This window comes from Petaurus breviceps, unplaced genomic scaffold (genome assembly GCF_028583685.1).
Source record: "Petaurus breviceps papuanus isolate PSGF00001 unplaced genomic scaffold, PetGlider_PUasm1.0 186, whole genome shotgun sequence".
In the NCBI taxonomy this organism is placed as follows: domain Eukaryota; kingdom Metazoa; phylum Chordata; class Mammalia; order Diprotodontia; family Petauridae; genus Petaurus; species Petaurus breviceps.
This window is the reverse complement of record NW_027185798.1, coordinates 47,973,557-48,000,839: the sequence shown is the minus strand read 5'-3', so window position 1 is coordinate 48,000,839 and position 27,283 is coordinate 47,973,557. Positions and strand designations below refer to the sequence as shown.

General features: G+C 47.8%; 1 protein-coding gene across 3 annotated transcripts in view; it reads left to right on the top strand.

The window, feature by feature from the left end:
* Positions 1-27,283, top strand: part of CELSR2 (cadherin EGF LAG seven-pass G-type receptor 2) — a 52,109-nt gene that overhangs the window by 13,293 nt on the left and 11,533 nt on the right. For all 3 annotated transcript variants that reach the window (XM_069090454.1, XM_069090455.1, XM_069090453.1), the window contains exons 2-15: positions 1,271-1,918; positions 16,450-16,672; positions 18,251-18,366; positions 18,599-18,687; positions 20,695-20,852; positions 21,254-21,417; positions 21,555-21,680; positions 22,066-22,232; positions 22,540-22,836; positions 22,942-23,116; positions 23,251-23,392; positions 25,214-25,334; positions 25,678-25,861; positions 26,161-26,262. In XM_069090454.1, coding sequence (XP_068946555.1) covers positions 1,271-1,918; positions 16,450-16,672; positions 18,251-18,366; positions 18,599-18,687; positions 20,695-20,852; positions 21,254-21,417; positions 21,555-21,680; positions 22,066-22,232; positions 22,540-22,836; positions 22,942-23,116; positions 23,251-23,392; positions 25,214-25,334; positions 25,678-25,861; positions 26,161-26,262 — 2,712 coding nt within the window. The remainder of the gene's footprint in view (positions 1-1,270; positions 1,919-16,449; positions 16,673-18,250; positions 18,367-18,598; positions 18,688-20,694; positions 20,853-21,253; positions 21,418-21,554; positions 21,681-22,065; positions 22,233-22,539; positions 22,837-22,941; positions 23,117-23,250; positions 23,393-25,213; positions 25,335-25,677; positions 25,862-26,160; positions 26,263-27,283) is intronic.

The window sequence follows — 27,283 nt, the reverse complement described above, 5'->3', positions numbered from 1 at the left end:
ATTCATTTACCACAACTTGTTTAGCCATTCCTCAATTGATGGACATCCCCTTGATTTCCAGTTCTTTGCCACCACAAAAAGAGCTGCTATAAATATTTTTGTACATACGGGTCCTTTTCCTACTTGTTAGGATCTCTTTGGAATAAAGCCCTAGAAGTCGTATTGCTGGGTCAAAAGGTACGGACTTTTTTATAGCCCTTTGGGCATAGTTCTAAATTGCTCTCCAGAATGGTTGGATCAGTTCACAACTCCACCAACAATGCATTAGTGTTCCAATTTTTCCACATCCTCTCTAGCATTTATCATTTTCCTGTTTTGTCATCTTAGCTAATCTGGCTGGTGAGATATGGTACCTCAGAGTTGTTTTGATTTGCATTTCTCTAAACAATAGTGATTTAGAGCATTTTTTCATATGCTTATATTTATAATTTCTTCCTCTGAAAACTGCCTGTTCATATATATCCTTTGTCCATTTATCAATTGGGGAATGACTTATATTCTTATACATTTGACTCAGTTCTCTGTATACTTTAGAAATGAGGCCTTTATCGGGACGCTGGTTGTAAAAATTCTTTCCCAATTTTGAGGGGACCTTACATTCTAGGGGGGAGGGGAGCCCTCATTCTAGTGGGGGAGGGGAGCTTTCATTCTAGTGGGGTGGACAACTCCAAAACAGCTGTATCAGTGCAGGAGATATGCAGTGTAAAGTGGAAGGTAATCTCAGAGGGTAGGCACTAGAGCTTGGCATGGGAGGGCAAAGGCATCTTTGTGATGAAGTGAGTCCTGCACGAAGTGGGGAGGGGAGGAGGGAGACCTCGTGCCAAATATGGAGGGCAGCCAGGGAAAACACCCTTAAAATAGGATTTGATTTATAAGAACTGAAATGTTGGCTCACCTTTTCAGGAATTCACTTGTAATGAAAAATGAGACGCCATGTGCACGGCCAGATTTCCTTCTGTCTGCGCACGTGTCGCCTCTAAGGCGCACGTGTCGCCTCTAAGGCATACGCGTGCGCGCTGCCTCTCCCGGGGCTAGGGCAAGTCCTGGGCAGGGGGTGGGGCTGGGGTGGAACGGGGCCCTGATTCGCTCTGGGTCACCCAGTGGGGGAGTGCAGGCGCCGAAGCCTCGTTCTCCTGGTCTCGCTCCTTCCCTGCGCGCCCCCAAATCTCGAGTTGTCTCCTCTTCCCGCTCTCGCCCTCTCGGCCTCGTTCTCGCAGCTCCGCGCTCCGGGTGCTCTCCGCTTCATGACTCCCTCTGTCCCACTCCCCAGATGGCGCGCACAGCGTGAGCGCCCAGTGCGTGCTGCGGGTCACCATCATCACAGACGAGATGCTCACGCACAGCATCACGCTGCGCCTGCTGGACATGTCACCCGAGCGCTTCTTGTCGCCGCTGCTGGGCCTCTTTATCCGCGGCGTGGCCGCCACTCTGGCCACGCCCCCAGACCACGTGGTGGTATTCAACGTGCAGCGGGACTCGGACGCGCCTGGCGCGCACATCCTCAACGTGAGCCTGTCGGTGGGGCGGCCGCCCGGGCCTGGTGGCGGGCCACCCTTCGTGCCCTCCGAGGACCTTCAGGAGCGCCTCTACCTGAACCGCAGCCTGCTGGCGGCCATTTCGGCGCAGCGCGTCCTGCCCTTCGACGACAACATCTGCCTGCGGGAACCCTGCGAGAACTACATGCGGTGCGTCTCCGTACTGCGCTTCGACTCTTCAGCGCCCTTCATAGCTTCCGCCTCCGTTCTCTTCCGGCCCATCCACCCCGTCGGGGGCCTGCGCTGCCGCTGCCCGCCGGGCTTCACTGGCGACTACTGCGAGACCGAGGTGGATCTCTGCTACTCCCGGCCCTGCGGCCCCCACGGGCGGTGCCGCAGCCGCGAGGGCGGCTACACCTGCCTCTGCCGGGAGGGCTTCACCGGTGAGCACCCTGGGGGGGGGGGGGGGGGGAGGGGGCTGGGAGGGAGGGAGGATGACGTCACCGGGAGGGGGCTGCCCGGCGTGGCGGGAGTCGGGGCCGGGCATGCCCAGGGATGGGGAAGTGTGGGTAGCAGGAGCGGGAGTGATGCAGGGAGGCACTGAGGAAGTTGGTGACCTGATGGATCCAGGCTGGTGTTGGGGGTGGGGGGCGCGACGGGAAGGGAATGCAGGAGGGGCTTAGTGATGGGGAGGTGTGTGTGTGTGGGGGGCTGGCTCGGTGAAGCTTGGGCCGAAGCGCCCAGCTGGGGCTCTCCCCAAAAGATTTAGGCTCCAGGTCGAGGAATAAGGCCCATCTACTCCTGTGCATTTGTCACCACTTCCTGTAAGGAAGGTGGGGGCAAGCCCTCTTATGCTGCTCACACAGCCTCGAAGAGAAGAAGCGAGATTTGCCCGTGGTCACACAAGTGGTTTCTGTCTGTAGGGCTTTATGATTAAAGGCAAAATGAAGCAGTCCCTGCCTCAGGGCACTCACATTCAGTGGGGTGGAGTGGGAAGGAATATGACAAGTACAAAGACTGATATGGAATGAGGTAGGAGCGGTTAGGGCGAAGGAGATTCTGACAAGGATCTAGGAATCTTTGAGGAGAGAGATCATTTCCGGTGTAGGGGATCATGGAAGGCTTCACAGGGGAGGTGGCACCTGAACTAACCAAGCCTTGAAGGAAGAGAAAGATACTGAAAGTCCAGGGTCAGGAAGAAGCGCTTTTCAGGCATGGAGGATGTTAGATGGCATGTCAGATTCAGGGAACAGCTAACTTTCAGCTTGGCTAGAAGAAAAAGTGTTTTAATCATTGCAGACCTTAGGTGCCAAGCTAAGGAATTTGAATTTTGTCCTAGAAGCAGTAGGGAGTCACTGGAGGCTTTTGAGCAGGGAAATGACCTCTCCATAAGGCACATGGCCTAGGCTTTATGAAGGTTATTTTGGCATCTTTGTGGAAGTTTGGAGAGGAGAGAGACTGGAAGCAGGAAGACCAGTTAGATGGCTATTAAAAGAGTCCAAGTGAATCAGAGGTGGCTTTGTGGGAGTGTAAAGAAGGGAGCAGATGTGAGAGGCTGAGGAGGTAGAATAGACAGGCTTGGCTGTGATTGGATGTGAGAGTGAAGAAGAGAGGAATCCAAGATTACATGTCTGGGAGGTGGTTTGGAAGGAAAGTGAATGTTGCTGTAGAGACCAGCCTGCAGGGAGGAAAGAGGATTCAGAAAGGGGATTGTGGATTGGGAGAAGAGCAAAGGTTGGAGAGGGTGGAGGTCAGGGGGAGGTTGAAGAGCAGGTTTAGGTGGAGTAAAATGGAAGGAAAGGGGAAAGCACCTCAGATAGTGATCAGAAAGGGGAATTTGAGCATAAAATCACAGAGGTGAAAGATACCGGCTGATGGGGAACTCCTGTAGGGGACTGAGAGAGAGTGGAGATGTAGGTCATGAGAACTGAGGAGGTGGATGAGCCAGGAGTCCAGGCTGCTCAAAGGGTTGTTGGTCTTAAGGGAACTACAGAAGAAAGGAGCACAGAGAGAGAAGGGGGGAGAGAGGAAGGCTTGGGGTCAGGTATGGAATCCATTGAGAAAGGAAGGAAAGTGCCCTGGAGAGGTGCCTTGGTAACAAGGATATGGACAGGGGGGATAAGAAAGGAAGGAGTGGAATTCAAAGGAGAAGCTGCTTCATGATGGAGACTGGAGGAGGATCTGGAAGTGTGAGGGGGTGGGGAAGAAGTAGTATTATAATTCTTTTCTACTAATGTGAGCAAGCCTCCAGTACTGGAGAAAGTGGTAAAGAATTGTGTGTCTTCAAAAGAAAGCCAGGTTTCTGTGAGCTTCAGAAGATGGGGAGATGGGAAGCATGTGAAAGGTAGAAGATAGAGAGCCTAAGTTGAAGGGGAAAGGAGGGAGGAAGGAAGGAAGGAAAGAAAGAAAAATAAAATTTATTCAATGCTTACCATGTGCTAGTCAGTATGCTAAATATTGAGGATACAAATACAAAAAGGCAACACCACCCTGTCCTCAAGGGACTTACATTTTTATAGTCCAGGACTGTGGGACAGGGAAGGAGAGGACTAAGTAGTTTGGAGGTGAGTTCAGGGAGAGGTAACAGGACTGAATCCTGGTGCTTATTGGGGTGAAAGATGACAGCTTGCTGCTATTAGGTAGTAAGTGGAGGACCTGTGGAAGAGAGGGTAACTCCATGGTTCTGTGATTCAGATTCTAGCAAGACAGTTCCTTTGCTAGGGGGGTTTCCCCAGGATCCTCTTTGGTAAAACCCTGGAGGAGGGCAGGAGAGTCAGTAACATGGTGACCAGGACAATGGTGTGACATCCTGTAACTCCAGGTAGCATGTGGCACCTGCTTCACCCTTCTTTGCCTTTTTACCACATTGTTTCTGAAGATCTGGGACCTTTGGTGGAGGGTAAGGGAAGAATGCAGGCACCACTGCAGGGGGATTTCCTTCTTTTTCAGCTGCCTAAGTTGTTTTTTGTTTTGTTTGCAAAGGTAATTTCCAACTCCAGATGAAGCAAGCCCCTTCTATTGCATGGAGTTGGAGGTGGGAGGGTTGATTCTAATGGAGGTGGAATTTGAACCCAGTCCTGATTCTGAATTGAATGCTCTTAACATGTCAACATGAGGTAGGCTTCCTTGAGATAACTCTTCAGCATTTTAATGCAGCAGGAATCAGGCTAAAATGAGAACCCCAGGGATGACTTAGATGATTTTGGAAAGTAGCAGGGCTATCACTTTTGCCTGTCGACTGAGCATGACAGGGTATTGCTTCTGGGTTGATCATATGTGTATGAGCCTCAGAATATAAGGGTTTTTTGTTTTGTTTTGTATTGGCTGATAACCCTAGGATACTGAAAGCCCTAGAACATGTGACTTTTGAGTCATTATTAGTGATCTTTGAAAGAATGTGGAGAATAGGAGAAGAGGGACTGCAGGAATGAAGGATAGATAGACTAATTTTGAATAAAAGGAAAACAATGGAAGCTGCTTATTTTAGGCGATTGCTTTGGCGAATTCCTGATGGACTTATGAAAGTATTATTAAAGTGTTGGTTAGTTACCATGTAGAAGAAGCAGAAGTGATCATAGAGCCAGTAGGGCATTATTGAAAGCAAGTCATCTTGCCCCGTCTTTATTTTGGTGGGGGTGGGGGAGAATGAGGAACTAAATTACCAGATTAAGAGAATCCTGTACATACTTTGCGCAAAGTATGTGATAAAACATCTCATTTTATTCTTACGGAAAGGATGGAGAGATGAGTTAGACTATAATGCAGTTGAATGGATTTAGAATTAGTTGAATGGCTAGACTGAGAGTAGTCAGCTTGGTAGGGATCTCCATTAAGAGCCCTAGGGATCTGTGCTTGGCCCTGTGCTGGTTAACATTTTCATCAGTGACTCCGATAAAGTCATTAGATTTGCAGGTGGCACAAAGCTGGGAGAGATAGCTAACACAAAGCATGACAGGGTATGAATGCAAAAAGATCTTGATAGTCTAGAGCAGTGGTTCTCAAGATACAGCCTGGTGACTATTGGGCATCCCTGAAACCTTTTGGGGGGTCCCTAAACTATTTTCATAGGTCAGAACCATTTACACAATTCATTTCTTTAAAAAAAATTTTTTTTTTTTTTTGCTTTTTGGAGGGGCAATTGGGGTTAAGTGATTTGCCCAAGGTCAGATGGCTAATAAGTATTAAAGTGTCTGAGGCCAGATTTGAACTCAAGTCCTCCTGACTCCAAGGCCGGTGCTCTATTCACTGTGCCACCTAGCTACCCCCATGATTCATTTCTAATATGATAAATACCAATAGCTATACCGCCGTGCGCGCGCCCCGCCCCCCCTCCCCCCCCCATGGAGGCACTTAGGTGACTGAGTGAGTGGCTGAGTGGATAAAACACTGGGCCTGGAGTCAGGAAGACCTGAGTTCAGATTTGGCCTCAGACATTTGCTAGCTGTGTGACCCTGGGCAAGTCACTTAACCTCTGTTTGCCTTAATCCACTGGAGAAGGAAATGGCAAACCACTCCAATATCTTTGCAAAGAAAACCCAATGGACAGCATTGGTGTGCTTTTGTTCACAAGGTCATGAAGAGTTGGACATGACTGAACAACTGAAGAACCACATAACCGCCCCCCCAACAAATTGCTTTGGAGTGCTCAGTAATTTTTTTTTTTTAATTTTGAGAGTAAAATTTAAAGTCTTGAGAACAAAAAGTTTGAGGACTTCATTAGAGCATTGGGCTGAATTCTTCACTAGAGCATTGGGCTGAATATAATGAGATGAAATTTAATAGGGATAAATGTAAAGTCTTACTCCTTGGGTTCAGAAATCCAACTATAGAAATACAAAGTAGAGAACGCATGGCTAGATAGTATATATCTGAAAGGAGTCTGGGCATTATAGTAGTTATGAAAGCTATGTCTGTTAGCAATATGATTTGGCTGCTGAAAAAGTTAAAGTAGTTATGAGCTGCCTTAAGAAAGGCTAGGTGGCGCAGTGAGTAGAGTGCTGGCCCTGGAGTCAGGAGGACCTGAGTTCAGATCTGGCCTCAGACACTTAACACACACAAACAAAAAACCTAGCCCTGTGACCTTGGGCAAGTTACTTAAACCCAATTGCCCTCCAAAAAGAAAGGCACAGCTTCCAGGGCCCCTCTGAACCCTGTCCTGGATTGTGTTCAGGCCTCAGCCTCTTCATTCTAAGAGGTATATTGATAAGTTGGCATTTCTAGAGGTGGGTAGACCCTGGAATCATGTTCCATGTGGATAAGCTGAAAGATCTGAAGATATTTAGCTTAGGAAGGGGAAGACTCAGAGAGGACATGGCATCTGTCCTCACTATGAAGGGCTGTCATTTGGAAGAGGAATTACACTTATTTGCTTGGTTCTCTAGGATAGAACCAGAAGTAATGAGGGAAGTTGCAAAGAAACAGATGGTTTGATGTAGGTTTGATGTATTTGATGTAGGTTTGATGTTCAGAAAACCTTCCTGACCATTGAAGCCACTCCCATGTGGAATGAGATGCCTTGGGAGGCAAGGGAGTCATGCAAACCTTTATTAAGCGTCCTCTGCTTGTTAGGCACCATGCCAGTTGCAGGAAGTACAAAGACAGAAACCAGGAGCTTACACTGTCCTGGTGGAATTCTTCAGAAAAACCGTGAATGTCCATTTGCTGGGTGTGTTAGAGAGTTTGAATTGGACTCCTTTCCAGACCTAAGATTCTGAGAATCTGTGACTAGAGCTGCCAGCTTCTTGTTGGTCTGTTGTACTAGTTGCCACCTTCCTGAATTTCTGCCCAGGACCGGTAGATGCCAAAGCTCAGAATCAGAAATTATTCAGATTTTCTTCTGATCTCTGGTTCATTCATTTGTTCAGAAACACCTTTATTGAGTGCCTGCTGTTTGTAAGGTTCACTACACTAGATAGAAATAGTGAAACTCAGTGAATGCCTGTCCTTAAGGTATATATATATATATATATATATATAGCCCACTAAGGAAAATAAGATATGTATACAAATAATGATAATACAAAAGATTATAATTGCAAGTATAAGTTATTATAGCAGAGATGCTGGTAAGGTGCTGATAATGGTCACAGATGCAAGCAGAATTGATCTTTCCAGTTTCATTGAGAATCAGAGAAAGCTTTACAGAATCTCAGAGTTGAAACAAATTTCAAAGGTCCTTCCCTCCACAGTAGTGCTGGCTGTCCAGTTCTCGTAAACATGGCAACACAGATCTGAGCTGGGAGGGACCTTAGAGGTAATTGAATACAACCCTTTCTGGGGCCTCAAGAAGGAAAGTGACTTGCCCAAAGTCACACAGCTACTGTTAGGCTGGATCCAGAAGTCTTCCTGCCTTCAAGTCCCGTCATCTGTTCCTCACAGCATTGCCCTCCATTTGTAGTGCTGTGGAGTTTACCACTTTATGAGGTAGTTCACTCTATTGTTGGACAATGCTAATTATTAGGAAATTCTTCTATATACTTAAGTTAGTGATTCAGTTCAGCAAATGCCTGCTGTGAGCAAAGCACTGCTATGTCAAGGATACAGAGATTTAGTCAGTGCTTAATAAATGCTTGTTGATTTTTTAAATGGCACAGTCCCTGGGAGTTTCTGGGGGGAAATGAGATGTATATAGGGTACAAGGCAGGGTGTGAAAGGGCCAAAGGAGAGAGCCAGGCAAAATGCTCAAGGGAGACTGAAGGAAGGAAGAGGGGGCTTTTGGATGGGGGATAGGGGCAAGATCAGGGGAGACTGTGGAGGAGGTGGCACCTGATGAACTTTGAAGGAATACATTTTAGCAGTGAAGTCAAAGAGGGAGTGCCTTCTGGGAGTGGGGGAACATAGTCAAGGACAGTTTGGTTAGAATACATCGGAGTACTAGAATACTAACCTTGAAAAGCTGACTGGAGCCAGACCAAGGAGGGATCTAAATGTCACTGAGGGCTTTTTATTTTATCTGTAGCATTAGGGAGCCACTAAGGATTTTTAAGTAGGGAAGTAATACGGTCAAGTTTGTATCTTAGGAAGATTATTCTTGGAATCTGTATGAATAATATGAATAATAATAGCTAGCCATTATGTAATGTTTTATATAACATTACTTTTATACTTTATATTTTATTGTTATCCCCATTTTATAAGTGGGGAAATTGAGGCTGAAAGAGATTAAGTGACTTGCCCAGGGCGATGCACCTGGCTCCCAAGTCCATTGCCTTCCTTATACACTACACATCTACCACTAGCTGCCTAGAAACTAACACTAGGATCTTCCTTGATCCTAGTCCTGCTCTAAGGAGCTGTGTAGGACAATTCCTACAAGCCTAACTCTTTTCTTCTGTGTAAAAAGCCTGTAAATATTTAAAGGCTTTATAGAGGAGCTATTATTTTCGTTGGGTCCTGAAAACTAGATAGAGATATTGGGAATGGGGAATCGTACCCTTTAAGCACCAGGTCTTTATTCCTTAAACTCTCCCCTACCCCAACATTATAGTTCTTTTCACTATCTTCTCCCCAGGCTCATATTTACTGTTCATCTTCCTTCCCTAGACTGAAGAGTTGTAGAGACCTCATGGAATCTCTTAACCAAAGCATCCCTGCGCTCTGCCCCAAGAAGTCATCCTGCCTCCTCTTGAAGACCTTCATTAATGAGGAGCTCACTGTTTGTAAAGGCAGCCCGTTCCACTTTTAGATTTCTCTAATTACTAGGAAGCTTTTCCTTAATTGAGTTGAAATATGCTTCCTGGGTGGCTAGGTGGTGCAGTGAGTAAAGTGCCGGCCCCAGAGTCAGGAGGACCTGAGTTCGGTTCTGGCCTCAGACACTTAACACCCACACACACACCAAAAAACAAATTACTTAATCCCAGCTGCCCTCCAAAAGGCAAAAAAAAAAGAAAATGCTTCCTAGTTCTGGTCCAAGTTTTGCCCCAAGGGCCAAAACAAAAATAGCCCAATTCCTCTTCCATATATTAACCCTTTAAGTGTTTGAAGACAGCTATCTCTTCCATCCTAACTCCTTTCACATTCCTAGAACCTGCAGATGAATGAAAAGGCATTAATTTATTAAGCACTATCTTCATATGCCCTGAGTTTGAGGCTTCTCACTGTCCTTGCCACCCTTTCTCAGGTATACTCTGACTTACCATCCTGCTGTTAGAATGTTGTGCTCAGGACAGGGCTGTGTGTGTAGTCTGACTAAGTCAGAAAACAGTGGAATTAGCCTAGCCCCTTCATACTTCAGATACTAGATCTCTTTTAATGAAACCTAAGACTGCTTTTGCATTTATGGCTTCACATCCTCTTGCTGAGAGACATCATGACATAATAGCTAGAGAGCCAGGTTTGGAGTAATGAAGATATAGGTTCAAGTCTTGGCTTGGGACACATCCTGATGGTGTTACCTTGGGCAAGTCATCTAACCTCCTCCTCTTAATGCCCCAGGCTACTCTCCTATGGCTATAAGCTGCAAGACAGTTGGAGATTTATATTGATAGAAGAGGTTTCTGTACCAGGAGTTCACTATACATATGATATCACAGGTCTTGACCAAAAAAATCCTCTTGCTGACCCCTACTGAATTTGTCCTCTTTTCTGGATCCTGGAATCTTTTTGGCATGCATTGTAACCACACCACATTTTCACTCTCTATTGATGGATGCAATTGATTGTTTAACCTAAGTACAAGACTTTACGTTTATCCCTATTAATTTCATATCATTAGCTTTAGCCCACTGTTCTTAGCTCATCGAGATATTTTTAGATCTAGATTCTGTAATCTAATGCTTTATCAATTCTTTCTAGCTTTGTGTCATCAGCATATTTGACAAGCATAATATATGTGAACTATGACATCAGCTGGACTTGGGCCAAGGACTGAGGCCTGTGGTACTCCACCAGAACCTTACTCTGGGTTGATATCAGTTCATTAGTAAACAACAGGCATTCTCTTGTTGAGTAACTTCGAAGTTTTTAATCCTTCTTGTTATCTTGTCTTCTAATCCTATTGCTTCATCTTGACTACAATAGCATTGTGAGAGATTTTTGTTAGGTACCTTGCTGAAATCCAGATAATGCTAAGTGTCTGTCGATTTTGCTGTCATAAGATTTCTCACATACAGCCCCTTCTCTCCTCTGACGCTGCCCCCAGCCTGCTGCAGGCCCTCATCATGTCATCCCTAGACAGTTGGAGGAGCTGTTCCCCCTGCCATAAGTCTCCCTCCTCCAGTCCAAAGTGCAGATTTGACCCTGTCACCTCAAGATCAAGTATAAAATCTATGTTTGACATTCAGAGTCCGTCATAACCTGCCCTCCTTCACATTTCCAGTTGTCTTACAGGCTTATACCCCAACACATACTCTTCATCCCAGTCACTTCAGTCTAGTCACACAGGCTAGTCTCCGGGCTGTTCCTCAAATGAGACTCCGTCTCTCAGCTCCAGTCATTTTTCTTGGTGACATCTGCCATGCCTGGAACACTTCCCTCCTCATTTCTGTCCCCTGGCTTCCCTGGCTTCCTTCAGCTTAGGCTAAGATCCCGCCTTCTTACAGGAAGCCTTTCCCAGTTCCCCTTAATTCTAGTGATTTTCCTTTGTTGATTATTTCCAATATATCCTGTAGCTTGTTTGTGCACAGTTGTTAGCATATTGTTTCCCATTAGACTGTGAGCTCCTGGAGAGCAGGTACCCTCTTTTGCCTTTCTTTGTCTCCCCAGTGCTTAGTACAGTACCTGGCACATAGTTGGCACTTAACGAATGCTTATTGAATGACTGTGGCACTCCAGTGATCTCTAAATCCCATCATATAAGAAAATTGTACTTGTCATATCTGGTTTTTAGTGAACCCAGTGGCTCATAGTGATTACCTCTTCTCTTTTTAAATCCCTACAAGCATTCTTTTTAGTAAATCACTCTAGAATTCTTCCTCACAACAGCCAACATTCTACCTTCTTTCCTCTTCCATTTTGCTCGCCTCTTCCACCAGCCTTCCTCTTTACTCTCAGAGCAGTTCAATTGGTCCTGCATTTGTTAGATTCCTGTTGTGTGCTAGGCACTGTGGGGATGCAGAGATAAAAAAAAAATGAAACAGCCCCTGTCTTTAAGGAGTTTATATTCTAATTGAGGGAAACAATATGTATATAAATGAGCAAATGTGAACTATATAGAAAATGAATTCAGAAGGAGGAGATGGGATGGGAACAAACCTCAGTTTGTGTTAGAGAGTGTGTGTGACAGGCAGATGTGACTAGAAGGAGAGATAGGGCCAGATTGTGAAGGACCTTAAGTCCCAAGTAGAGGACTTTGTCTTTTATCCTAAGGGCATTGACTTAGAATATCAATTTGGCTTCTGGGTAGAGAATGGATTGCAGTGAGGAAAGGCTGGTGTCAAGGAACCCAGTTAGGAGGAAACCATGCTCCTCTCTTTCCTTTCCCCCCCAACAAGCTCTTCCTCCCCAGAGTTCCTGGGCTTCTCTGCCCCTTTGTTCCTGCTGCTCCCCCTCCCCACATATACACATCAGGTCACACCTACTTATTCTGTTTGGGTCATGTCTAGCAGGAAGGATCCCCCCAAGTGAGGGGATGGGGAAGTAGTGTAGGGGTAAGCAGCTCTGACAAGGTGGGGATGTAGAGCCTGTGTATTAACACTGGCCCTGGAGCAGACACATACTTAGATTCCTCCTGTCTCCCTAACCAGTCTTTTCAGTCCCATCTTGCTTGCTAAGTTCCTTTTCTACTGCAGGTAAAGAAGAAAAGAGGGAGGGGGAAAGGAGTACATGAGGAAAGGGGAGGGATGGTCTTTGTCCAGGAGAGGAGGAGGAGGAAGAGGAAGGGGCTTGGGTGGGAGGACAACAGTTTCCATGATAACAAGTGGGCCAGCAAGCACAGGATCTGAGAACTCATCTCTAGAATCTGGGCCTGTTGGATTGGTTGGTTTGGTGGTGGGGGAGAGACAGGAAGGAGGATAGAGTGGGATGAGTAAAGGGATCAGGGATATGAGATCGGAACTAGGCCTGTGATTCTACTAGACTTTAATTATATTAATGGCTTTTTTAAAGCTGGGGTAACTGTAGTCCCCCATCAACAGTCCATCCCTGGCCTCTCAGGCCTCTAGCCCCAGAGCTTCCTCTGACCCCACAAGGGCCTCTGGCTTGACTCCAGATCCCAGAAGAACCATAGTAAATTCCCTGATTCTCCCTGTCTGGGAAACAGACTCAGATTATAGTTGGGTGCCATGCCCTTCCCCTGGCTTCTGGCTATTCCTAGTTAATCTGAGTGGGAAGCTGTGTGTGTCTTGCCCCCAGGGAGAGACCCTGATCTTATTGTCAACAATGACTGAAACTGGGGCGACTGGGGGGGGGCAGGAGACACTGAGCTAGTATCCTTTGCTTCTGCCCAAAGAACCTTCGTTGGGTAGTCTTGCTGCCCAGTGCCATAGGGCCTAGGGAGTAGTGGGCCTAGGCTTCTGAATCTTAGCACAGACGTAAACTGTGGTGATGGGGTTTAAATTCCCAGATGTAATGCATTTGGTGTGTAAAACTATCCAGTAACATGAGAGGTTTGGAGGGAGCACTGGGGAGGAGAGCAGATAGAGTACTATATATTTATGGGGAAGGAGAATTGAGATAATAGGGAATGATGGAGAGTATGGGAGCAGTGTAGAGACATAGAGAATCAGGGAGGGGATGGTGTAGCATTTATTTGAAGGAAGAGGGAGTAGGGAGAGGATGGACCACAGAATTGTAGAATCTGGAGCTAGAAGGGGTCTTGGAGGACATGTAGTACAATTCCCTCATTTTACCTATGAAATAAGATCAGTCAGATTCTCTGTGTTACAGAGAACGGTAATGGCCTCTAGTGGACAGTAATAACAATAGTAACATATATGTATATAGTTCTTTCAAGTTTGGAAAATTGGCATAGAGTTACCACTCTTCAAATCAAGTACTCTTTCCACTGTGCACATGTATGTTTGTATATGTGTGTGCATTTATATGTGCACACGTGTGTGTGTGTAGGGTCAAGAGGATCATGGACATGATGGAGAAATATGGGGGGGGTGATAGAGGGTTGTGAAGGTGATGGAGTACTCTGTGTTTGGTAAGGGGTGGGAGGTAGGCCTGGGTCTAGTGAGAGTTTTCCTGGATGAAGGAGATGATGTGTTTGTTGGTGGTAGGAATGAAACTAGTGGATAGGGAAGGATTGGAGAATTTCAAGGGTCGGGGAAATGACTTGGAAGACAATCTGTATAGAAGATGGGATTAAGGGTGCATGTAGAGAAGTGGTTATCTACTCATTAAAGATGAGTAAAGGGAGGAGAGAATGACTGTGATGTCCAAGGAAGGGGGAGGTAGAAGCCTGAGGAAAAGAGAAGAGAAGGTTTGGAACCATCTCCATGGGGAGTGGGAATTGAGGAGGGAAGGATGGCCCAGATGTGGTGAGGACTCAGGTGAGATTAGAAAACATGGACTTGTAATGGATCCAGTCTTCTGGTTTGAGTGATTTCTCCTGGCTTTGTAATCCACTGAAATCACAAGTTTCTTTTTTCAGTCAAACCCCTGACTAGCTACACCTCATATTTTTTTATTTGTGAAGTTGATTTTTTGTATCTAACTGCTTCCTATTAAATCTCATCCTGTTAGATTTAGGAGAAGTAGTGGGGTATAGTTCAGTGAGGTTAGATTGAAATAAAAATAGATTACAATATCTGTGTTGTATTGTATTTTAATTTATTTTGTTAAACATTCCCTAGGTATATTTTAATCTGGTTTAGACACTGACTGGTGAGTTTTGCTGGCTGTTTGTGGCAGGTTTGACAGCTCTGGTTTAGTGGGTAAAGAACTGTCCTTGAAGCCAGGAAGTCTTGCCTCTGGCACATGGGACCCTAGGACCCAGGGTGGGTTACTTACCTTCCCAGTGCTCTAGGCCAGTGGTGTCAAACTCAAATAGAAAAGAAGTTCACTGAGGCAGGGCATATTGACTTAGAAAATGACACATTAACTTTCTGTTTTTATTTATTTTGTTAAATATGTCCTAGTTATGTGTTAGTCTGGGTAGGCTTCCCTCTAGTGTTCTGGGCTACAGTGTGAGATACCTCTTCTCTAGGCAGCTCTTTCAGACTGAAAGTTGCAAGGGAAGATATCAGCCTACATTGGCAGAGAACATTTTCTCACTGGAGAGTTCCTTGTACGTATGAAATTCAGGATTTAGGGGGCAGCTAGGTGGCGCAGTGAATAGAGCACCAGCCCTGGAGTCAGGAGGTCCTGGGTTCAAATCCAGCCTCAGAAACTTAACACAAAAACTAGCTGTGTAACCTTGGGCGAATCACTTAACTCCAATTACCCTCCAAAAAAAAAAAAAAAGAAAGAAAGAAATTCAGGGTTTAGTCTTCATCCTTATCAGATTTGATCCAACATTCTAGCCTATTAGGATCTTTTTTTCCTCCTGACCCTGCCATCTACTATCCTAGCCATTCTGACTAGCTTTGAGTTATCTGCAGACTTAGTCACAGTGCTATCTCTGCTTTTTTCCAAGACTTCAGAAAGCATATTCAATGGTACAGGATTGAGTGCAAAACCCTGTGGCTCTCTGCTAGAGGGCTGCCCCCCACTCATCTTGGAGGTTGCTTACTTCTCTTTGGGTCAGGCCATTCAGTCCCTTTCACATCCATCTACCTATACTGTTAGCTGTCTGGAGTCTTCCTGCCAGGCACAAAGGAACAGATCAGAGTTGTCCCAGGTGCTGCCTCCGATGCCCTCCTTTCCCACTCTGCTGCTTCATTGGGAATCCTTAGCTTCCTCCAAGACCCATCTCAGCTGCCACTTCCTCTGCCAAACCTTTCCATGTTCTCCTGGTTAGTGTTTCTTCCTTGCTCAGACAGGCACTATGACAAGCCCTAGGGATACAAAGAATGTAAAAAACAGTCTCTGCACAAGAAGAGCTGACAGTTTGAATGGGAGAACTCCGCAAATGCACAAAGAACTTTGTGCACACAAGATTTACACAGCAGAAATGGGTGGTAATCTCAGAGGGTGTACAGTAGAACTGGGGAGACAGGTAAGGCAAAGGCTGAAGGTGGGATTTGAGGTGAGCCTTGAGGGCAGCCAGGCAGCAGAGGTAAGGAAGGAAAGTCTTTCAGGCATGGGGGACTACACATATGGAAATCATGTGTGAGGAGCTTCAAGCAGGCCAGTGTTGCTGGAGGGCAGTAAACTATAACCTGGAAGGTAGAAGGGGCCAGAATGTGAAGGGATTTAAATAAATCACCAAACGACATTTTGTATTTGAACTTGGAGAATAGTAGGAAGCCACTGGGGTTTAGGTCAGTCAGATGGTGACATGGTCACACTGACACTTTAGGAAGATCGCTGGGGTAGATGAGTGGAGGATGGGCTGCAATGGGGAGACATAAGGAGGGTAACCAATGAGAAGCCTGTTAGAGTTGTCCAGGGAAGAGGTGAGGGAAGCCTGGTGTACATACTTCTCTGTGGACATTGTTAGCTTGGCTTCTAAGCTCTTTGAGACCAGAATCTATTTTCTTTCAGTCTTCACAATCACCATCATATACTAAGAGCTTAACAGATGCTGGATTGGATTGAATTGGACCCCTGGTAGGAAATCATTGCAGTACTGAATTGGGATGGTGGCAGACAGGATGGAGGTGACGGCTTCAGGAGATGTTCCAGAAGTGGAGTGGTCAGGGTTTGATAAATGGTTGGACTTGAGAGGTGAGGGAAAGTTAAGGGAGAGTCAGACATAGCAGAATGGTGCCACCACAAGTCATGGAGCACATTGTGTAGATAGAGTATTGGAAAGTAAGTGGGATTTGGAACATGGGGTGTTGGGAGGAGGATGTTAGAAGGACTGAGGCCCAGGTCTTACTGAGTTTTTCCTTGTATCCTTCTGTGCATCTGATGCTATCCTTGGGTCAGGGGCTGTGACGCCATGGGTGCCAAGCTTGCTGCTCATCTCTCTTTCTCATTTCCTCAGGAGAGCACTGTGAGGTGAGTGCCCGCTCAGGCCGATGTGCTCCTGGAGTCTGCAAGAATGGGGGCACCTGTGTCAACTTGTTGGTTGGTGGTTTCAAGTGTGACTGCCCATCAGGTGACTATGAGAAACCTTACTGCCAAGTGACCACACGCAGCTTCCCAGCTCGATCCTTCCTCACCCTCCGAGGCCTTCGGCAACGCTTCCATTTCACTCTAGCCCTCACGTGAGTGATGATGGGGAGAGGGGTAGTCCCAGAGAAAAGGGATTGGAGGAACTGAGAGGAGAGTCTAAACTAGGAATTTGTAGACCCCAGGCAGTGTTTGAAAATTGTTTGACTTCCCCTTACACTTATCCACAAGTTTAAAACTTGTGCGCCACCCCACTGTTTTTGAGAGGCAGTGTGGCATGGTGGATAGAGTACTGGGCTTTCATGTCCCACCTCTGACATTAACTAGCTGTATGACCTTGGACAAATCACTTATTTAACCTTCTTGGACTCAATTTCCTCATCTGTAAAATGGAGATAATCGTACTGTCTCTTTCTCAGGACTCTTGTGAGGACCTGAGAGAATCTATGTAAAGCCCAGTGTAAAAGCAATTCATGGTGCTGTTTGGGTGGGAGCTATTACTATTAATGTTATCCTTGTCCATCAGAAGCTGTAACCCTTTTCTGTAACACATAGAACTTGGTTTAGCACAAAGTGAATATGTAACATGAAGAGAGGACTTAGGCCACATGAAAAGCATATATATTTATAAGAATGGAGAATGGGGACTTGTAATCTCATTGGTCTGAGAAATTCCATCCACACTCCGTCCACAAGCTCCTTATCTTAGAGAGTTGCCCAGAGTTCTTGAGTGGTTAGGGCTTGCCTCAGGGTCACATTGCTAGGATGGGTCAGAGGGGGGCTTTAAGTCGAATTCCCCTGGCTTCACGGTCAACTCTTCACTGCCTCTCTTGTGCATTTATAATGCACCTATAATTACACATAAAAACATGAATTTACAAAAAGCAGTTTTAAAAATACTCCTTGTAGGGGGTGGCTAGGTGGCACAGTGAGTAGAGCATGGGCCCCGGAGTCAGGAGGACCTGAGTTCGGATCCAGCCTTAGACACTCACACACACACACACACACACACACACGCACGCACGCACACATACAAACTAGCCATGTGACCTTGGGCAAGTTACTTAACCCCAATAGCCCTCCAAAAAGCAAAAAAAAAAAATACTCCTTGTTTTGACCCATGAATGTTGAGCTGTTTACATTTCTTGATCTTGGTTCTGACCTGGAATAGTAGGACATTAATTCTCTATAACATTTCCACCGTGATTGATAACTTTCTGCATTAGTTTCCCATGAGTTTTCACATCTGATCCTCACAACAATCCTCTCAGATAGGCAGAGAGGTTGGTGGGATCCCTGTTTTACTCATGTCTGATCTGGGACCTCAGGATGTACCATGGTTATCAAACAAGTCACTGGCAGAGCTAAGCCTAGAATCCAAGTCTCCTGTGTTTTCACCTAGTGCAAGTTCATAATGAATCTGCTTCTGTTGGCTGTTTTCCCTAGGGAGTCACCAGAAGAGAGGAGGCCCTTCTTTGGGGAAGAGGGCTATCTCCTAGTTCTTTGAATGAACCCACTCCTTCCTATGCTTCTGCTCCCATAGTCCTCAGCCCTGATAACTTGGATATACCTGTCCTCTGGGCAGGTCTGCCTACTCTCACCCCAGCTTACCTGAGGGTTCACTCTCTACAACATCTTACATATTTCTTACCCTCTCCCTACCCCCCAAACAGGTTTGCCACAAAGGAGAGGGATGGGCTTCTTCTGTACAATGGGCGCTTCAATGAAAAGCATGACTTTGTGGCCCTTGAAGTGATTCAGGAGCAAGTCCAACTCACATTCTCTGCAGGTGTGCCCCCCTCTATTCTCCCTGACCCTCACGTACCTTTGTCTGTCTTTCCTTGCCTCTTGCTGTCTCCTCAAGCCCCATGCATTCATCCCAGGCCTCATTCAAACTTGGCCTTGCTTACATCTACTGATGATAGCATATCATCCCAAAGTGCATCCCTTCCTACCTAGCCCCTCCTACTTCACCAGCAGGTCCCACAGGGCCCTAGTTAATTTTGTCTTCCTTTTCCCAGGGGAGTCAACAACCACTGTGTCTCCATTCATCCCTGGAGGGGTCAGTGATGGCCAGTGGCACACTGTCCAACTGCAGTACTACAATAAGGTGAGGCTTGTCTGGACAACTCTCAGGAGGAGGGTACTATCCCAGGAAACCAGGCTCTTCTTGAAATGGAGCAGGGAAACCTCAAGGGAGTCATGATGGCTTTCAGAGATGTGAAGGGTTGTCATGAGGAAGGGGATATGATTTGTTGTGCTTGGTTCCCAGGGGCAAAACTGTGACCAGTGAGTAGTCCTTTCAGAGCAGCAGATGTCAGCTCCTTGTTTGACAGGGCTTTTGGCCACCGGAATAAGTGGCATGACAGTAGTCAGAGTGTTGGCTGCCTCAGCAGCAGAGATGGCTTCAGTGTCTGAGTCTTCCACATAAGCTGTGTGACCCTGGGAAAGTCCCATCACTTCTCCGTTACTCCAGGCAATTGGCAATTTTCTTCTGATTATCTATTGCAGCACAGCTGCTGATCTGCTTTGGAAGAGGGAATGTCCTTACCAGCATTTCTCTACACTTCTGAACAAACAAAATAAATGAGAGCTGTCCCAAAGGAAAATGTGCTTCTTTGGGAAGTGGTGGGTTCCCCATCCTTCGAGGTATTCCCAAGAGGAGACTGAATAACTACTTAAGGGGGAATGTACAAGGTTGGACTAGATCTGGGGTCTGTGGATAATTTTCAGTTCAGTCCATGAATGTGGGTGGCAGACATGATTCTCAGAAGAGCTCTGTGGGTTTCACCAGACTGCCATAAGGGTCTGCAATACACACAAAAATGTGTGTCACATGAACTCATGGACAAGTGAGTTCAAAGGCTGAACCCTTCAGAATCTTATTTTTATCGGATATATTCTTTTTTACATCACTTTCATTTTTTAATACTTCCTTCCTCCCTCCATTTACTCCCAAAGTCATCTCTTATAATAAAGATAAATAGAAAATGGAAGAAGTCATTCAGGAAAACCAGCCAACACCAGAGCTGGGCCTGATGGTCTGTAGACATGATACACCACCCTGCAGCCCCCTCCTTTGCAGAGATTCAGCTCTTCTGTGAGGCCAGGGCTGGTCTTTGTACATATGCACACAGCGAGTGTTGGCTATGGTTGAGTTTATGTGGTGCTCATTGTGCATAGTCTTTCCTGGGTGCCATAGACTCAACTGCTTCACATCCTAGGCCTTCCCCTGCGTCCCTGAATTCTTCCTAGGCTTAGTGCTAGTCTGTTACCTTTGTACGTCATTTTTTGTCCAGTGGTTCCCTAGTGGATGGTCATCTGATATGTTTCCTCAAAAAGCGATGCTCTGAATAGTTTGGTGGAGCTGAGAACATATGTTTTATCATTATTGTCCTTGGGGGAAATACCTAGCAATGGGATGTTTGGGTGAAAGAGCTTGGATGTTTAGCTACTTTCTTAGCCTGGTTCCAAATTGCTTTCCAGAATGTTCAAGCCAGTCACTAGCTCCCCCAGAAATGTATTCATGAGCCTGTCCTGTCAGCTTCACTAGTATATAAGTATAAGGTATAAGGTGAAACCTCAGCCATTTAATTTAACCAACTCTAAGTTTTGTGCTATGGGTGCGGTGCTTAGCTATGAAGTTACAATGACAAAAACACAAGGGATAGTCGCTGCCTTCAAGGGCCCTGTATTCTTCTGAGCTACTGGGAAATGAGGCAGCTAGGTTGCATAGTGGGTAGAGAGAGTATGGGAGTCAGGGAGTCCTGAGTTCAGATCCTGCTTCAATGAGCCCCTGAACCTCCTTCTTTTCATTGGTGAAGTGAGGATAATAATAGTACCCATCTCACAAACTTGTTGTAAGATAAAACACATAAAATGCTTTGCAAACTCAGATAAATTCTAACTCTGAATGGGCTCCTTCCTCTCAGGGCATTGGTGTTTGGCCAGACTGTGCCTGTCACCTTCAGCCATCTCTGTCCTCATCACCTGTAGCGTCCCCTAGATGGTGCTGCAGGGAGGACACAGTGAATGGATAAGGAATCAGATGTGTCTGGCCATACCAGGTTGCTCCCCAACCCTGAAGCTGACCCCTTTTTCTCTTTCTCTTCCATAGCCACTGCTGGGGCGCTCTGGACTCCCACAGGGCCCCTCTGAACTGAAAGTGGCCGTGGTGACAGTGGATGATTGTGACCCTGGCGTGGCACTGCGCTTTGGAGCCGTCCTGGGAAATTATTCCTGTGCTGCTCAGGGCACCCAGGCTGGCAGCAAGAAGTGAGAGGGGTAGAAGGCAGGGGCTGGATGCCAGGTGGCTGGGCAAATTTTTCCCATTTTCCCCTCTTCCCTGCCAGCCATGCTGAGCTTCAGGTGGGAGGCATGGGGTGAGGGCAGAGGGATGAGCAGGAAAGAAATACAAGAACAAAAGAATTAGGTTAGGGTATAGTGAAGGATTTATAGGGGCCTGGGTGCAGGTCAGGGCGTTCTGACCAATTGTGGATGTTATCAGCTCATCCTGAATCTTTATGACACACCCATTACCAGCCCTGCCCAAGGTCTGCCAATTATCCCTTCTGCAACCTGAGCGCAGACAAACTAGAGGTCAGGGCCTAGGGAGGTTCAAGAATTCTGCTTCCTCCCTCTCCCTCACTTACACCCTTCTGTGATGTCTGGATCAGGTCCCTGGATCTAACAGGTCCCCTGCTGCTGGGAGGGGTCCCTGACCTGCCTGAGAGCTTTCCCATCCGCACCCGCCACTTTGTGGGCTGTATGCGAAACCTGCAGGTAGATAGCCGGCGTGTGGACATGGCTGACTTCATCGCCAACAATGGCACTGTGCCCGGTATGAGGGGACAGGAGTGGGGAGGTCTTGGGGGGGAACAACTGCCTCAGTGCAGCAGAGGGGAAGGCCAGCTACTGTCTGCTCAGCCAAGGGCTTCCCAGGCACCAGGCCCACCCTGAGGCCCTCTCCCCTTCCAGGGTGCCCAGCCAAGAAGAATGTATGTGACAGCAACACCTGCCACAATGGAGGCACCTGTGTCAACCAGTGGGATACATTCAGCTGCGAGTGCCCTCTGGGCTATGGTGGCAAGAGCTGTGCCCAGGGTAAGCTAGCGAGCTAGGGCTCAGCATGGGGCAGGCTTCACTCACTCTGACCTGTTCCTCCTCCAAGCTTGGGAGCTGGGATGTCTCAGATGGAGTAAATCTGTCTGGGGGTGGAAAAGCTTGCCTGGGCGAAGCTGCCCTGGGGTGGGCAGCAGAGGAGACAATGGACCCAGTCAGGCTACGGGTCTGAGCTTGGCTCCCAGGGTGTGGTGGGAAGAGTGTTGTGGGGCTGGGATTGGGGGTGAGTGGGCAGGGCAGGGATCTGCCTCACATGGACAACTGTGCCCTACAGCCACTTCCCCAGGGCAGAAAAGTTCCCCTGATTGCTTTAACCATTTCTTCCCCAAACTCTCCACCCGTTGTCCCATTTCCTTGACTTCTGCAGAGATGGCAAATCCTCAGCGCTTCCTGGGTCGGAGTCTGATGGCCTGGCATGGCTTGGCACTTCCCATCTCCCAGTCCTGGCACCTCAGCCTCATGTTCCGCACACGCCAAGCAGATGGTATCCTGCTGCAGGGAATCACCAGAGGGCACAGTACCATCACCCTGCAGGTGGCCATTCAGGGTGGAGTTGGGACTGGGTAGGAATAGAGAAGAGGGGATCAATTCCTGGGGGAAAAACTGGGACTGAGCATTTGGATCAGAAATGGGATAGAGACCTAGGAAGGCCCTTGTCTTCTCTGGGGTGAACAACAGTGCCATCTGCTGGCACATGTATTACAACACTGTACCCTTTCTGTAAGTTGACTGGAAGGGGGTGGGTGGGTACTTCAACCAGCAGCAGCAGAATTGAGAATGGGCAAAGTAGATAAAACCAGTTCCCAGATGTTTTATCTTTTCTGTTCTCTCTCTGCCCCAGATGAGAGAGGGCCATGTGATGCTGAGTGTGGAGGGTACTGGTGTCCAGACATCCTCTCTTCAGCTAGAGCCAGGCAGAGCTAACGATGGGGACTGGCACCATGTGCAGCTTGTGCTGGGAGTGAGTGGAGGTGCCCGAGAGCCTGGCCATGCCGTCCTGTCATTTGACTATGGGCAGCAACAGGCAGAAGGCAACCTGGGTCCCCGGCTGCACGGATTACACCTCACCAACGTCAGTGTGGGTGGTGCAGTGGGACCTGGTGGAACTGTGGCCCAGGGTTTCCGGGGCTGCATGCAGGTGAGCACTGGGGAGGGAGATGGAGCCTGCCCTCTGTCCTGGAGGCCTGCCCGACCTGGCCTTCCCCTCTCTGAGGGATGTGAATACTGCCTCCTGTGCCCACAGGGTGTGCGAGTGGGTGAGACCACAGATGGTGCCAGCAGCCTTGACCCTAGCAGAGCAGAACGTGCCAATGTCGAGCAGGGCTGTAGCCTCCCTGATCCTTGTGACTCAAACCCCTGCCCAACTAACAGCTACTGCAGTGATGACTGGGACAGCTACTCCTGCAGCTGTGATCCTGGTACTGAACAGGGGGTGGTGGTGGGGTATTGGGGGCCATGGAGAGAAGGAGGGTGGAACGCTAGGGGAAGAAGGGGTGAGAAGAGAGATGAGGCCAAGAGGACTAAGCCCTGATGGCTTAGTCTGTGGCCTCAGGTTACTACGGTGATAGCTGTGCCAACGTCTGTACCCTGAACCCCTGCGAGCACCAGTCTGTGTGTACCCGTAAGCCTAGTGCCCCTCATGGCTACACCTGCGAGTGTCCCCACAACTACTTTGGGCCATACTGTGAGACCAGGTATGTGGCCTTGGGTTGGGGCAAGGGTGAGGTGTTTGTGCTCAGGGTGTTGACAGTCTTTATGGGAGGCTAGAATGTTGTAGAGGGGATTTCCAGTTGAGATGGGATGGGCCGGATGGCCTCAGAAGTCCTTTCTAGTTCTTCTACATGAGTGACCATGTGGGGGCAAGAAACTTATCCTTGCCCTAAGATGCATGCATTTAATAATCTGACTGTGTGTGAGGCAGAGTCCACCTGGTGTAGTGGACAGAGAGGAAGCCTCAGAGGGAGGAAGGCCTCAGTGCCGGACCTGCCTTGGTCACATGTTGGCACTTGGACCCTGGGTACCACTCAGGTACAGGTCTGCATTGGTAAGAGGGAGTGTCTTCATCAGCGATTCCTGACACCAAGGAAACCAGGTCTTTTCAGAATGTGCCAGACACACTGTTAAGTGCTGGGGATGGAAAGACACACAAATGTGAGTCCTTGCTGTAGAGGCAGCCCCATGGCACAGTGGAGAAAAATACTCAGCTTGGAGTCAGGAGGACCCAAGTTCAAATTCTGCCTCATCACTCAGAAAGCTGTGTGACCTTGGGCAAGTCACTTAACCTTTTCAGTCTTAATACTGTCAGATGGGGATAATAATAACAGCATCAACTTCACTGAGTTGTTATAAGGGTCAAGCAACTTGTGTAAAGTGCTTTGCAAACCTTAAAGTACTATAAGTGTTAGTATTATTATAAATTATATATATTACATAATATAATTAATATAGAATATATTATAATAAATAATACAATAAACATAAGTTAATATAATTATAATAATTATATATGATATTATATATCATGTTAGATGTTATTATTCAAGGAGCTCAGCAAATGGAGAGAGGGGAGATAAGGAATAGCTTCATCAAGGAACCACCAAGGATTTGTTAATTGTTTACTGTACCAGGCATGGTACTAAAGCTCTAGAGATACAAAGAAAGTAAAATAATGCCATCCCTGCCCTCAAGGCACTTCACTGGTCTTGGGGGAGACCATGTGTGAATAATGACATGGAACCAAGGTCTCTACAGAGCAGAGCAGGTGCTGGGGGCAGGGCCATGAAAAGACAGAAATGAAAGAGGAGGGCCTTTCAGGCACGGGGTGGCCAAGTCCCAGGCGTGCAGACAGGCAACTAGCATTGTGTGTGGCCGCATCAGAGTGCAAGGGGCTGGCAAAGAAGAGCAGGAAGGGCCTGGGTTGTGAAGAGCTGGGCAGGCCAAAATAAGGGCTCAGTATTAGGTCCTGGAAGTCATAAGGAGCCCCTGTGGTCCTAGGGGGAAGGGGGCAGGACCTAAGCTTTGGTCAGATCTTCAAGACAGGGAGTCCAGTTAGGAGGCTATTGCAGTAGTCCAGGCCAGCCTGAATTAGGTAACAGCCACATGAGTGGAGGGATGTTTGAAGATAGAGACGACAGGGTTGACAACGGATGGGAAATGTGGGATGAGAGGGAGGGGCATTTGAGCTGAACCTCAAAGAAAGTTGCAGACTTGGAGGTGAGGAGGGAATGCATTCCAGGCCTCTGTGTACTTCACATTGTATATTTAATCTCTGTATCCTGCTGTGTGATAGAATTATGGATTTAGAGCGAGGAGAGACCACCTAGAACAACTTCCTCCTTAGCTTGGAGGCCAGGGTGGGGAAAGGACTTTACTCAGGTCACACAAGGTAGTAAGTATCAGAGGCAGGTTGAATCCAGGTCATCTGATTGCTGAGCCAGTACTCTTTCCCACTGTGCCATTCCACTGTAAGTGGTACAGGATTTCCCCTTATATCTGTGGGTGGCCTTTCTCTGCAGGATTGACCAGCCGTGCCCTCGAGGCTGGTGGGGACATCCCATGTGTGGTCCATGCAACTGTGATGTCAGCCAAGGCTTCGACCCCGACTGTAACAAGACAAGTGGAGAATGCCATTGCAAGGTCACTAACACTGGCTGGCCTGTCAGGGCTATTCTGCAGACCTGCCTGACCCTCCCCCCCAAAGAGTCCTGCTCCCTGCCCCTGCCAAAGGGCCACTCACTGACCACCCAGGTCCTTAGCTACTGCATTAAGGCCACAGAAGAATTCAGGATGAGAGGAATGTTAGGCAAAAGGAGAGGGGAGGAAATAAGAGGGACTTCCATTGCATGACCTTTGTGCTTCATGGACCAGGATTCTGCCCTGAAGGTCCATACCAGGTCATGGAGAACGGGACAATGGAAAGAGGTGGTTGTGTCTGATGCTTCCCTCATCGTCTCCCTTTATTCTGCTCTTCCCACATTAGGAGAATCATTACCGCCCACTGGGCAGCCCTGCCTGTCTCCTGTGTGATTGTTACCCCACGGGTTCTCTGTCTCGAGTCTGTGATCCAGAGGATGGTCAGTGCCCTTGCAAACCTGGAGTCATTGGGCGCCAGTGTGACCGCTGTGACAACCCTTTTGCCGAGGTGACAGCCAATGGCTGTGAAGGTGGGTGTACAGGTTATGGGAGAAGCTGGGGCCCCAAACTGGACTTTGCAACCTCCTCCTGGGAGGGTCAGTGTGCCAAGAGCTCTGTATAGTGAGCTGAACACATCCCCGGACTTGTAGGCCTTCTGGGAAGACCTCAAGTCACTGTCTGCTATCCCCTTCTCAGGGAAATAATCAAGAGCCCACTCTTAAGGAATTTTTCTTTTGTCCTCTGACACATCTGCTGGAGAAGAGAATGGAGAAGCGTTTCTGTGATAGCCCTGTCCCTACCCCCACTAACCCTATTTGTCCCATTGCAGTGAATTATGACAGCTGTCCAAGGGCAATTGAAGCTGGCATTTGGTGGCCTCGGACCCGATTTGGGCTGCCCGCTGCAGCACCATGCCCCAAAGGCTCCTTTGGTAGGTTTTCCTGATGCTAGGAATGCTGAGGAGGGAGAAGCCCTTCTGTCTGCTGACTTCTCTGACCTGAGTTCAGGTGTCACTTCCCTTGCCCCATAGGTGAGGCCAGGGCAGAAAGCTCCTGCATCTGCAGGGGGGCCGCTGCTGATGTTCAGGGCCTGGGAACCTGGTGTCCTGCTCCCCACGCCATCCTTGGCTCCCTGGCACTGTGTCCCACAAGCTACTACAGCTCAGTTAGCTAACACATATTCACAGAGCCGGCTGACCCCACTCCTCTCCCTGGGGTGTGCTTATGTTACCTAACAAAGAGGACTGAGGGTACAGGCAGCATTGGATGGTCCTGGGTGTGAGTCCTGCTCAGCCAAGGATGGACCCTGCAGGATGATTGGATGAAGAACCAGTCTCAGAGCCAGAAGGCCTGGTCAGATTCTGCCTCTTGTGCATGTTGGCTTTGTGACCCCGGGCAAGTCCATTCACAAATCAGTGCTCTAGGCAATTCTGAGACAGGAGGTGGCAGCCAAGGTACCTGCCTGCCAGGGGTAGAGGGAGCTTCCTCACTGGGACATCACTGTTCCACTGAAGTCACAAGCCAGGCCCTGCTCCTGCCCCTCAGGGAAGGGGTAAGAAGAGGCTGTTACCCTAGAGGTAGATGAGAGGATTTATGTAAAACACTTAACCAAAGCATCTGTGCTTTCCTCAGTGGAAGAGCTTCTAGGATGGGAACTCCCTGTACCAGCCCAGGGGGAAATCCCAGTTTCTCAAGGCTTTAGGGCATAAGTGCTTGGAGTTATCTAACTGGCCCAACATCTTCCAGCTAGTAAGTGTCCAAGGCAGAATTTGAGCCCAGGTTTTCCCAAATCCATTTGTAGCATGCTTTCTACCACCCTACACTGTCTGTATTGCAGACATTTAAAGGGCTATTGATTTGATCAAGGAAGAGGGGAGAGAGCTTGGATACACACGTGATCACTTGGAGGGTAGCACCAAGTGGGCCTGGGTCTCAGGAGAGCTCCCTCTTCCT